The 13,337-nt window shown below is 37.3% G+C and overlaps 1 protein-coding gene across 2 annotated transcripts; it reads left to right on the forward strand.

Annotated features, from left to right (window-relative positions):
• The first annotated feature begins 1,085 nt into the window (after positions 1-1,085).
• LOC107573785 (LON peptidase N-terminal domain and RING finger protein 3-like) lies at positions 1,086-13,110 on the forward strand. 2 transcript variants are annotated; one of them, XM_016260231.1, is made up of 6 exons: positions 1,086-1,489; positions 1,617-1,775; positions 10,847-11,009; positions 11,162-11,311; positions 11,496-11,668; positions 12,976-13,110. In XM_016260231.1, the coding sequence occupies exons 1-5, from the start codon at positions 1,278-1,280 to the stop codon at positions 11,652-11,654; spliced, it is 843 nt and encodes a 280-aa protein (XP_016115717.1). In that variant the 5' UTR covers positions 1,086-1,277; the 3' UTR covers positions 11,655-11,668; positions 12,976-13,110. The 2 variants fall into 2 exon arrangements, with proteins under 2 accessions (XP_016115717.1, XP_016115716.1); XM_016260230.1 differs by lacking the exon at positions 12,976-13,110 and having other exon boundaries at positions 11,496-12,776.
• Positions 13,111-13,337: the final 227 nt, after the last annotated feature.

The following is a 13,337-nucleotide window of genomic DNA, read 5'->3' on the forward strand; positions in this document are numbered from 1 at the left end:
TGCTGCTAAAAAGAACATAATTTTGTGGATTTGGTGTAATGAAATGTGTTTATGCGGTTTAAAGTGAAAAAAACACATTATTTTTCACATACTGTACATTATTGTTTCTCCTCTATGCCCCACCTTTTTGAAACGCGTCGATTTTTACAAAGCTCGTCAGTCTGAAAAAGCGAGGTGTACTGTGATTGGCCAGCTATCCAATGCGTTGTGATTGACCGAATACCTCAAGCGTGTGACGGAAATGTTACGCCCCTCACCCTACTGTTGATGCCATGTCCCGGCCGGAGCGACGAAAGTTGATGTATTCCCTCAGCGAGCAGCACGGATCAGCTCTAGGCATGACGAAGCTGATATCGTCCTCTTTTGGAAGACCAAACAAAGTAGTTTCGCTTTCACAACGAAGCACACAGCGTCTTCATGACATGGCTGCAGCGTAAACAATACTACAGTGAGAATAAATGTTACGCCTTCTTTCTTTGCGTGAACATTTGGGCGGTGTTATGCAAATCTTCCCACATAGTGAGGTAGATATGTGGAGGCGTGTTAGAACGAGCCATTTTAGGTAGGCATGGTTGACTCTTAACTTTTATAAATAATATCTCTTTGGATTTGAGACTTTAGTCTTTGCAACTTTACAGATCTTCTTTATGCACCAAGAGCTTGTAGCACTCCAAAGAGAAAGGAAAAATTGAAATCGCATCGTATGACCCCTTTAATATATGCAACATATAACATATTTATTATAATTTTTTACTGTTCTTCAATATTTAATTTATGTTTGAATAAATCCATCAAGTTTTTATGACAGCCACCATTTAAATGTTTATATTTCAAAAAACGAATTGAAGAAGAAATATTATGTAACTGTAACTTTATTATTGTAAAAACTTTATATTATTAATATTTATATTATATTATATTTATATTAATAACCTTCTATATTATAGTAATGTAGTACCAACTGACTCTCGTGTATATTTTACAGCATTAATTGAGAGATTTTTTTTCCTTGAAAATTTGGCATGTACTGTACCTGATATATATCCAAAATAATCGATATTGAATCGAATCGCAAGCTTGTCAATGAGAATCAAATCGAATCGTGAAATTTGTGTCAAAACCCAGCCCTAATGTCTAGCCATGGTGAACTGACATTTGACCTGGAACTTTGAGTTGATTTGAGTGGATTCTTTTTTTAAAAGATGTTGATTCTCATTTTGAAATTTGTCATGAAATTTATCACACACCTGCGAATAATGTTGTTTTAACATGTCATAATGTTACTCTACAGCCCCCCGTTTAATTCGATGTTAGACATTGAGGAGATGCTTTCTTATCTAAAGTGCACATATCTTTCTTTTCTGCAGTATCTGGCCACTAGAGCGTACAACAAAACTCTTCTAATAGAAAAATTATTGCAGCGCTTCTTTTGTGATGAGCTAGCAGAAAGGCGAAAAGTACATGAAGAAGAGATGAAAGAATTGTCAAAGTAAGTTGGCTATAGATATAATGGTTTTCCTAACTCTTTTCTGGTCGTTATGCTATCAATGTGACATTATTATTGTATCTTGTTCATGTGTACATATCGAAAAAAAATTATTTTCTCCTTGTTTCAGCTTGAACCAGGGAGTGCCCATCTTTGTTTGCACTATGGCATTTCCTACTATTCCCTGCCCACTGCATGTTTTTGAGCCTCGATACAGGCTTATGATTCGCAGATCTATGGAAACGGGAACCAAACAGTTTGGCATGTGCATTGCTGATGAACTAAAAGGGTAAGAGGCCTTGAATCAATTTAAAGTGTTGGGTCTACATCGATTTTCTTAATAAGGGAAATCTGTTCTGTTTTGCATTTCAAAAGGTTAATACATAAAGTGACTGTTATATGTTTGTGTCTCTTTTTTTTATTCCAAGTTCACTACTGCAGTTGGAGTTTTGTTATTGCATTTTATTTTTTCAAAATATTAGAGAAAAATTGAAGCTTAATGCAGAGAAGATCTTGATTAGGTTAAAACCAAAACCAAGCCATTCACACAGAACGCATGTTCTGTACATTTTCGAGATGGACAACTGTGACTGTTGCTCTCGCACGAGATGCATACAGAAGCCATGTAAAGTTAAAAGAGGGGTTTTATTCCATTCCATTCCATTGCGTCTCATATGTTTTTAAATGCAATCTGTGTGATCGGTGCTTCGGCTTTTTGCATTAAGCTATGCATAAATACCTGTTGCTGTTTTGCTCATAATTCTTCATAATGTTTATGCCATTTAAAAAATTTATTTGATTTATATATGTAAGTTTAGAGATTATGCACTTTTTTTTTTAGATAATTTTTTGTCATTTGTCATTCTTTCATTGCATTTAATAAACAATTTAATGCGGTGCATTATTTAGCTTATTGCGCCCTCCTGTGGACTCAGGAGATAAGCCAAAAGTTTTCTTAAAACTAATCTGCATATAAAATATAAGAAAGGAGGGTTTTTTTTTTTTTTGCGTTTGACTGTTAAAACTATTTGTTGTTTGCCTTAATAAACTGGGTAAAATAAAAAAAAGTGGTTAAATTTAAACCTTTTTTCCCCTATAGCTCTGTTTAAAAAAGGTTTTAAAAAATTCAATAATTACTTATACTGAATGATACGGAACATTATATTGTGATACATTTTTTACTATATCACCCAGCCTTATTGACACACACAATTGATGATTTTTCAACTATTTGCATAAAATAGTCTACAATGTTAAAATCATTTTCATAGTTTGTGTGCTTGGCCTTATAAATGCTCCATGCAGCTGCTATTATTTATTATTATTGTTATTACCGGTATTATTATATTGGATATCATATGTTAGCATTTCTCATGTGTTCAATTGCTTGGAGTCGTGGCTGTAATGCCTCCTAATGTTACTGTGTCTGTGGTAGATCCTTGCAGACACCACACTCATACAGTAACAAGGTCACGCTTATAGCACAAAAATATTTGCAAGAGCTTGATTACAAGTGTTTAAAAGTTTAGTTTTTGCATTTCGTAGTTGGACATTAAAGTGTACATCCACAGAAGTGAATCACTTGCTCTCTTGGTTATTAGAGGATTAAAGGGATAGTTTTTGTATGACCACCTTACTGCCTAGGAACACAAAAGGAGAAATTAAACAAAAAATTACTTACTCGCACTTCAGTTAATGATGACCATCTTCAAGCTTTAAAAAATTCCAAATTCAGAGACTTCCAGCGGACCGGCGGCAAGATGAGGTAGTCGCGTTTCGTTTACGCTCTCACTCATTTTAATTTTATTTGCACTACACGCAAATATACTTTGAAAAGGGATAAATTTGTCTCTACTAATACCCTGCATTTATGGTTAACCGATTTGTTTGAAAATGACAAGCAAAAACGCGAAAAAATCAATGACAAGACCGATGCGGCTCGACAGTCCCAACCTAAAGCAAGCTAGTATGGAGGCCGCTACTAACCACACAAGTAACAGCCGCGCCTAGCAATCTTTGACGTCAGAGGACAATACGCTTCTTCAGCTGGTTAAATCTGAACTGATATCCTCCCTCAGTCAGATGGCAGATACTATTAAAAAAGAGATGGCGAGTTTCCGCTCTGAGATTGGATTGATTGTTGAAATCTTCCGATTGGAGGTCAAAACCAAAATGGATGCTTTACAACTGGAGATAGCGGGGCAAATTCATTCCATACTAAGCAAACCAGTATGTCTGACACTATGGAGAAAATGGAAACAACACTCAACTCTCACCACGACTCGCTAGAGACAGTGGAAACCACAGTTTCAACTTTGAAAGATCAAATACAGAAGTTGCAAGAGCAACAACAAGACCTCAAAAATAGGAGTCGTAGCCAAAAACCTGCGTATAATTGGCATACTTGAAGACGCGGATAAGGGCCGGCCCACTGACTTCATGTCTGGATTCTTTTAAGAGGTGCTAGGTGAAGATTTACCTGACCTTCAATCAGTGGTGTTAGATTGCGCTCATAGTGCCCTAGCTCCGAAACCTTGCGCCGGCAACAAGCCCAGAGCAATGATCGTTCATCTGCACTACTTCTCTGATAAGGCCAAGATTATCAGAGGCCTCCAGGAAGCGCGGTGAGCTTACATTTCACGGCGCACGGGTCCATATTTTCCCTGAAATGAGGGCAGAACTGAGCTGCAGAAGAGCAGCCTTTAATTCTGTGAAATTCAAGCTTAAGCAGGCTGGGATTTCTTACGGCATCCACCACCCGGCAGATTTACGGTTCACTTTCAATAACACTAGACTTTCTTTTAAGTCACCATCAGAGGCGGACGCTTACTTTGCGCAACACATCAAACCAAAAATGGATGCACTCGTCTCTGAATAGTTTTTCAGGTCCCCCTCGATGTCTGCTACAGTGTGTTTGGTACTTTGCAGGACATAAACATTTAACAGTGCTTGTTCACTTTTTTTTTTTTTTTTTTTTAAAGTGGAATTTATATTATTTTTGTCTGAGTTTATTTTTTTTTTTTTTTTTTTGTTAAACTGGACATTATATTCATTGTCACTGAATTTTACTTTTTTCCCCTCTTTCTGGACAGTGGAGACTTTTACTGGTTGAAGAATAATATGGCTTTATGAAGCTCTTTTTTTTTTCAATAAGACAAAACAAAATTGTGTATTAGAAGACATTTTAAGATGTTGAGCGCCAGATCCCTGGCGTTTCTTATATCCAAACCTTAAGCAGTTCTTTTTTAAAGTCTTTTTTTCTCCCCAGTGCGTCATTCATATTCACAAATTGATTACTTCTTAATAGATGATAAACTGCTAACTTCTGTTACTAATTATAAATACAACCCAGTCTCATAAAAATACGTACCTCTGGGTGCTTAAATATGAATCTATTGTAATTTCAGATCATAGCCCAGTTGTTTTAAAATGATCTTTTCCCAATTCACCAGTTCGGAAGACATGGCGCTTTGATAATTTAATTCTTCTGATTCATCCTTTGTAGACCTTATTAATAACAGAATAGATTTTTTTCTTATCTATCAGTAACACCTCAGATGTTAGTAAAGCTACACTTTGGGAGTCACTAAAAGCCTATATTAGGGGGGAAATAATTTCATTTTCATCATGGGAGAGGAAAAAAAGAAACCAGCAACTAAATTATCTTATTAACCAAATTAAACAGTTAGACTTAAAATGTGCAATTAAGCCCTCACCTGAAATTTTTAAAGAAAGAAAAAAGATACAGATAGAGATTGATCTAATAAAATCCAAACAGACAGAAAAACTTTTGCTTCAATCCTGCTCTAAATTATATGAACATTCGGACAAATCTGGGAAAATTCTTGCTCAACAAATAAGACTGTACTCGACTACAAATACTATAACATCCATTCGTAGGGATGATGGCAGGGTCACCAAGGATGAGTTAGAAATCAATTTGGTCTTTGAACAATTCAATCCAATGCAGAATTGGAGAAAATTCTAAATTTAGAAGAACTTAATGTAGCTCTCTCAAACAGGCAAAACTCAAAAGCTCCTGGGCCAGGTGGCTTTACGGTAGAATTTAAAAAAACGTTTAAAGGTAAACTAATGCCTCTGCTACTTGCTGTACTTGAGGAATCATTCTCTATAGGTTGCCTCCCACACACATTCTATCAAGTGACAATTTCCGTTATACCTAAAAAAGGGAAAGACCCTCTGAACTGTGGCTCATTTCGGCCTATATCTTTGCTCAATGTAGATTGTAAAATATTGGCATGTTCTCCCTAGTATTTTAGCCCCAGATCAGACTGGCTTAATTAAAAAACGATTTTCTTTTTTTTTATATACGCAGAGTATTTGATATTATTTATTCTCCTGACTCAAATAAGCATATACCTGAAATGTTAATATCTAGACACTGAAAAAGCCTTTGACAGAGTGGAGTGGAGCTATCTTTTTAGCTTTCTAGAGAGATTTGGTGTGAATCCAAATTTTTGACTTGAGTAAAACACTTATATGCTTCTCACTTTTCTTCTGTTATTACAAACAGGCGATTGAACCTTTAGCCATTTTGCTGAGGTCAACCTCAGATATCCAGGGTATATCTAGGGGGGGACAGAGAGCACAAGTTATCACTCTATGCAGATGACCTGCTTTTATTTATCGCAGATCCTCATAATTCTCTCCCTCATGTTATTACTGCACTTGAGCGTTTTAGCCACATTTCGGGATACAAACTCAACCTCTCTAAGAATGAATTATTTCCTATAAATCGCTTAGCATTAAATACTTATTTTTCTCACTACCCATTTGCAGTAGCCCCTGATAAAATTGATATATTTAGGTGTGGTTGTTTTAAGAAATATCTCTAAGCTGTTTAAGCTCAACTTTACTCTCCTCTTGGAACAAACTAGGATATTCCTTGAAAAATGGTCTAAGCTCCCCACTTCTTTGATTGGTAGGATCAATGTTATTAAAATGAATACGCTCCTGTAACGTGGCTGACGAGATGTGAGACGTGTGGATCCATCTGCAGGCTTTATTAAAGAGACGTGGTAAACAGGCAGGGTCAGAACAATGGCAAACAGGTATATGGCAGGCAAAACACAAGAATAGTCCCAGGGCTAGCGTAGGTCACCGATCAGCAGACAGAATCACAGGGGCGAGACGAGAGGGAGAAACCCAAAAAAAAAGGCAAAGATCAGAAACCGCAAAAACAGGCAAGGCAAAACAAGGAAAACACGGAGACTCAGAAAGGGGTACAGGCTAAACAATACTCAGCAGAGAAAGGTGGTTGGAGTGGGTGTTATATAGTGAGTGAGGTGATTAGAAACAGCTGTGTGCAATCAGTGCAGTGTGCAAATCGTGCAAAGAATGATGGGATATGTGGTCCGGGGTGCTATGCAACAGTTTGTGTTGTGCGAGAGTCAATGAAATGGAAAGGGTGACCTCTGGTGGTGAATAAACGGAAGTCCATGGACTGAATTCGTGACAGCTCCCTAAATTTTTATATTTCTTCCAAACTATACCGATTTACATTAAGAAATCTTTTTTTGCTCATTTAAATAAGATAATCTCGTCTGATGTTTGGAATAAGAAACCCCCCAGAATACGTCTACAATTTCTGCAAAACCCTAAAGAACAGGGGGGATGGCCCTCCCAAATTTTCAACTATATTATTGGGCTTGTAACCTAAGAGCTCTGACTTATTGGCAAGGTTCACATTATATAAATCACGTACCAGATTGGGTCCAGATAGAATCCTCAGCCTGCCTTCCTTCCTCGCTTTCAGCTCTTCTATTTTCACCCTTGCCGATGGGTCTACAGTGGGTACGGAAAGTATTCAGACCCCCTTAAATTTTTCACTCTGTTATATTGCAGCCATTTGCTAAAATCATTTGTTAATTTTTTTTCCTCATTAATATACACACAGCACCCCATATTGACAGAAAAACACAGAATTGTTGACATTTTTGCAGATTTATTAAAAAAGAAAAACTGAAATATCACATGGTCCTAAGTATTCAGACCCTTTGCTGTGACACTCATATATTTAACTCAGGTGCTGTCCATTTCTTCTGATCATCCTTGAGATGGTTCTACACCTTCATTTGAGTCCAGCTGTGTTTGATTATACTGATTGGACTTGATTAGGGAAGCCACACACCTGTCTATATAAGACCTTACAGCTCACAGTGCATGTCAGAGCAAATGAGAATCATGAGGTCAAAGGAACTGCCTGAAGAGCTCAGAGACAGAATTGTGGCAAGGCACAGATCTGGCCAAGGTTACAAAAACATTTCTGCTGCACTTAAGGTTCCTAAGAGCACAGTGGCCTCCATAATCCTTAAATGGAAGACGTTTGGGACGACCAGAACCCTTCCTAGAGCTGGCTGTCCGGCCAAACTGAGCTATCGGGGGAGAAGAGCCTTGGTGAGAGAGGTAAAGAAGAACCCAAAGATCACTGTGGCTGAGCTCCAGAGATGCAGTCGGAAACGGTCATCCATAAAATGCATTGCTGTTCTGTTGTAAGTAATCTTAAAGATTCCTAAATGCATCTACTTTCGAAAGGCCAAATAAAGTGCTTTTGCTTTTGCCTAGAAACACACAGCGTCTCCCTGACATGGCTGCTTCAACACTAACTGCAGTTACTGAAACCACGCCTTCTTTCTTTGCGTGAACATTTGGGCGGCATTATGCAAATATTTCCACATAGTGAGGTAGATATGTGGGGGCGTGTTAGAACGAGCCGTTTTAGGGGGGCGTGGCAGTCTTAACTTTGATAAAGAATATCTCTTTGGTTTTGAGACTTTAGTCTTTGCAACTTCAGGGATCTTATCTATGCACAATCAGCTTGTAACACTCCAAAGAGAAAGGAAAACTTGAAATCGCATCATATGATCCCTTTAATATCTCACTGACGGACGAGGAATGGAATGAGGCTATATATAGAATTCGTGGATCGTCTATTTGTGCTAGACACAGCCTTATTCAATTTAAAGTGGTACATAGACTTCATCTTTCCAAGGCCAAACTGGCAAAGATGTATCCCTCGGTTGACCCCTCCTGTACAAGCTGTAAGCAGTCCCCTGCTACATTAGCCCATATGTTTTGGCTATGTCCTAGTCTGTCTGTTTTTTGGTCTCATATTTTTTTTATCTTATTCTAGAATATTTTGTAAAGATGTTTGTGCAAATCCTTTAACTGCCGTCTTTGGTATTGTATGTGAAAATAACACTGTCAAAATGTGAATTGGACTGAATCGCCTTTACTTCTCTTTTGGCAAGGCGCTTGGTTTTAATTAATTGGAAACAGTCATTTCCCCCTTCTTTTAAACAGTGGGCCAGAGATGTTACAATTCCTGAGTTTGGAAAAAATAAGACTTAATTTAAAAGGTTCCGGGTCTAAGTTCACTGCCATATGGTGTCCTTTCATAAATTATTTACAAAACCAAGTATAATTGTAAGTGGATAAACTGATGCTGATGCTGTCAGGTTTTGTTTGTGATTTACTGATGTTATTTTCTCTTTCTTGTCTTTGCTTATATGTACACAATGTAAAATCACAATGTCTGTATGCATGTTGTGTTGTTAGTTGTGTTGATACGTGAATGTATGTTTTTGATTATCTAAATAAATATAAAATTAGGAAAAAATAAATAAATTCAAAATTCTCATAAAATTATCCCTGCGACATTTTCTGTTTAAGTTTTTGGAAGCATTAGGGGTAAAGCGGCACACGTAATCATATGTGCTTTTTGGTTCTGTACGCATATGTACACAAGAAATACAGCGTTTTAGGCTATTAACCAGTCTTACCATCGATAATTACAATAGGCTCTGTGTATTGTTATCGATAAAAATCATAGGCTGTGTCCGAAATAGCCCCCATACTCCTAAATAGGGGACAGCCATTTAATAGTGATGTCTGAAACCATAGTGGAAGTTATTGAGTGTACTCATTCAACCACATAATGCACCACAGTAACAACCGATGTACACTCACAGGCTAGAGAATACCCATAATGCACTTAAAGGGTTGTGCCAAATGTATTCCCTCATCTTGCCAGAAAGTGGTGCCCTCAGCTGAATCAACCATTCATCTGTTTTCCATACCACTGGTCCAATGTGGGTACAGCATTATATCGTATAGGCATAAATTTTGTTTAAATTAATACTTAAATAATTTAAGTAAGGTTTATACATGCTAGTTTAGAGCTTAGCCATTTTGCTAAGTTACAAATGATTATTAAACAGCAAGCACAAACTATGTAAAAGCGGCAGACTCACTCGTTTTCATTCACTCCTTCAACTACACTATACTAGTGCACTAATGTAGGGAAGGGTATGCAGGTGATTTTGAACACAGCAATAGCCTCATCTTTCAAATTTTGTCCATTTTATCACAAAATTCAAACAAATAATATTTTTCCATACCGAAATGCAAATTCAAAGCTGAGGTACGTACATTTGCTTTTGTGTACCATTACAACCCTAGAAGGCAAATGATAGGATTTAGAAAAAACGAAACCAAAATTTCCTGACAAGTTAATTTTTTTCTTTTTCTTTTTTTTAACTCAGACAAATGAATAATTTTAATCCCTGCTTAATGTTGATCCCTGGACATTCTCATAAAATTATTAATGGATTATACCCAAATTGCTCTAAATTCCTGTGTTCTAGAATACATATAATCACTGCCAAATGTGCTTCAACTAAGTGCATAAAGGCCCCAATATACTTCAAGGTAAATCGAAGTCTTTAATGTGGAAATCTTTTCAGGTAAACCTAACCCCATTACTTTAGTCAAAAGGTGCTAAGAAGCTCAAAAATACCCAAAAAGGCTACAAAAAAATAAAAAATCCTTTGAATTCTTTAAAGCTTGTTGTAAGTGACACTTCCTGTTGCTAGTTGGCAGCGTTATGATTGTTACTCGCAATAAGTCACATCCATGCTTCCATCAAACATACAGCTCAAATTTGAACTACATCAGTCAACGTGTGCGAAAATTATAACATGCTTTTTATTTCCTTTTTTTTTTGGCGAAAATTTACCACCTTGCCTCAGCCAAACCATTCAGTATCATAAATCCATTAACATTTTAGCATCTTCAGTGTCTTGGCATTGTGTTGACTGAGTTTGGTGGCGATTGCATTAATTCTCTAGAAGGAGTATGTAAAGGTTCCGAGTAGCCGACTTCTCTTGAGCAGAGCATATGACATGCAGCGCAAAAGTTGTTCAGCTTTGATGAGTCATATACATGTATTGGGTTTAGTGCATATACTTTCACAGCTTTGGGCCCTAATCAGAAAGAAGTGTTAATGAAGTGCATAACATCTTGACATGGCGTTAAATATCTGAGGTGTGTGGTTAACAGGTTTGCAGACCACGGCTGTATGCTGCAGGTGAGGGATGTCAAGTTTTTTCCTGATGGACGCTCTGTGGTGGACACCATAGGCATTGCTCGTTTCAGAGTGCTCACTCACGGCCAGAGAGATGGATACCACACAGCCAAGATTGAATATTTGGAGGATAAAAAGGTATAGAGATTTTTGCAGTCTATGAGCACAAAAGTCCAAATCCAAAAATGGTATATTGTGTGTGTGTGTGTGTGAGAGAGAGAGAGAGAGAGAGAGAAAATAACTAAATCACCAGTCTTCCACACTGACCATATATGTGCATGTGTGTTCAGGTTGAAGGAGAGGTGTTGACTGAGCTCCTGAAGTTGCATGACTCTGTGTATGATCAGGCCTTGGGCTGGTTCACTTCCCTTAAAGATGATATGAAGAACCAGATCATCAGCCACTTTGGGCAGCTGCCTGTCAAAGACTCTGACCCACAGGTGAATGTTTGGATCAAATCATTCTCACATTTGTTCTAAATCATTGTAATCTTACCTCTAAACTGTCTGCTGCATATCAGACCCGTATTTAATTTTTATTTAAAAATTATTGTAGTTTTTAAAATGGCAGGCTAATCTAATACATTCAGTGCTAATGTTTGATTGTGTTCTTTTTTTTCCTCAGGATAATCCCAATGGTCCTGCGTGGTGTTGGTGGCTGTTGGCTGTGCTGCCGCTGGAAAACAAAGCCCAGCTGACCATCCTCGCCATGAACACTCTTAAGGATCGGCTGATCGCCATCCGCAGGGTCCTCATTTTTGTAACTCGCAAGCGCCCTCGATGATAAATGAGGTCTTGGTCTAAATGAGATTATCAACATCAGCCCATAGCTTGGGAATGCTGATTTAGGCTGGGGTCACTGAGGTTTCTTCCAGCGGCCATCTTGGTCCGTCATTGCAGCACGCAACCCTCACCTGTGACATTGTTCAATGAAAAAAAAATTGCATCTAAATATGTTAATTTAGGCTCATCAGTTGGCAGTGGTGAGCTAAGTTGTAGTCATGCTATGAGAGAGATAATCATTAATGGCCTACATTAGGAAGTTCTCATTTAGTTCAGGTGCAGTAAATCCGTTTACCAGTTTAACAGTAGCATCAAACATGAAAACAGTGGGAAGTTTTTTTAAGCATCTTCGGTCTTTTGAAAATAACACCTCTGTTTTGTGCCTAGGTAGTGTGTACGACTGACCAAATGCTTCCCATGGGCTTGCAAATATAAAAACTGGCCTTGTGTGTTAGTTAAAAAAAATCCATGTGCTTCAGTTGGGAAATGAGCAGTCACCTTATTTCCATATTGTAAAAGATGATTAAAAGAAAAACTAATTTTACTTAATTTAATATTACATGTACTGTAACCCTGCTTTCTCTGTATCTTTGTTGCTTATACACATTTAGATGTCTAGTTCATTCTCAAAACATAAACTCTGTCAGAAATTACAACGTTCTACTGACATCCATTTAATTTTCCCCCATTGGTTTAAAAGGCTGCACACTCGTACCTTGAATACAGCCTTAATGATATTTAGTAACAACAACAGGTGTTGTTTTTATATTTCAAGAGTCTGTTTGTGATTTTTGTCATGAAGTGAATATTAATTGGAAAAAATTTAAACATTCAGAATGAGTAAATTGTAAACTGGAGCAAAATTGTGTGAAGTCCTACTATAAATCATGTTTGAACAAGCACCATTTTTATGCGTGACATGTAATATACATGTAGAGTGTAATGTGTGGATGGGTGGCTTATGTCTATATATTAATCTTTATAGACTATGAGAGGCCTTCGAGCATTCATTCAGTTTCTTCTCATTGTTCTTTTCTCTGTGACGTGCATGTCTTGTGTACCTTTTCCTGTGCAAATTACTACTTAAATGCTGCATTTTTGGTGTAAATGTGTAAATCAATATGAAATAAATCCTATTTTATATTTTAAAGCAAAAAAAATTCTGTTTCTATGTGCCTTTTCAAAGCCATGAATTGAATGAGTCAGAGAAGTCTGACAGTCATTACAATGTTTGCTATAGGAAGTAACTTTATGTGCTATGATGTTACTCATACAAGCATTTTGGTAACTCGCAAGCGCCCTCAATGATAAATGAGGTCTTGGTCTAAATGAGATTATCAACATCAACCCATAGCTTGGGAATGCTGATTCAGGCTGGGGTCACTGAGGTTTCTTCCAGCGGCCATCTTGGTTCGTCATTGCAGCACGCAACCCTCACCAGTTAGTCACCTGTGACATTGTTCAATGAAAAAAAAAATTACTTCTAAATATGTTAATTTAGGCTCATCAGTTGGCAGTGGTGAGCTAAGTTGTAGTCATGCTATGAGAGAGATCATCACTAATAGCCTACATTAGGAAGTTCTCATTTAGTTCAGGTGCAGTCAAACCGTTTACCAGTTTAACAGTAGCATCAAACATGAAAACAGAGGGAAGTTTGTTTTTTAAGCATCTTCGGTCCTTTGAA

This window comes from Sinocyclocheilus grahami, unplaced genomic scaffold, assembly GCF_001515645.1.
Source record: "Sinocyclocheilus grahami isolate Dianchi unplaced genomic scaffold, SAMN03320097.WGS_v1.1 scaffold2034.1, whole genome shotgun sequence".
NCBI classification, from domain to species: domain Eukaryota; kingdom Metazoa; phylum Chordata; class Actinopteri; order Cypriniformes; family Cyprinidae; genus Sinocyclocheilus; species Sinocyclocheilus grahami.

Coding starts and splice junctions, on each gene's coding strand:
- LOC107573785 (XM_016260231.1), top strand. CDS start 1,278: ATGTTACTCTACAGCCCCCCGTTTAATTCGATGTTAGACATTGAGGAG. Junction 1,776..10,846: donor ATTGCTGATGAACTAAAAGG/GTAAGAGGCCTT, acceptor TGTGGTTAACAG/GTTTGCAGACCACGGCTGTA. Junction 11,010..11,161: donor AATATTTGGAGGATAAAAAG/GTATAGAGATTT, acceptor ATGTGTGTTCAG/GTTGAAGGAGAGGTGTTGAC.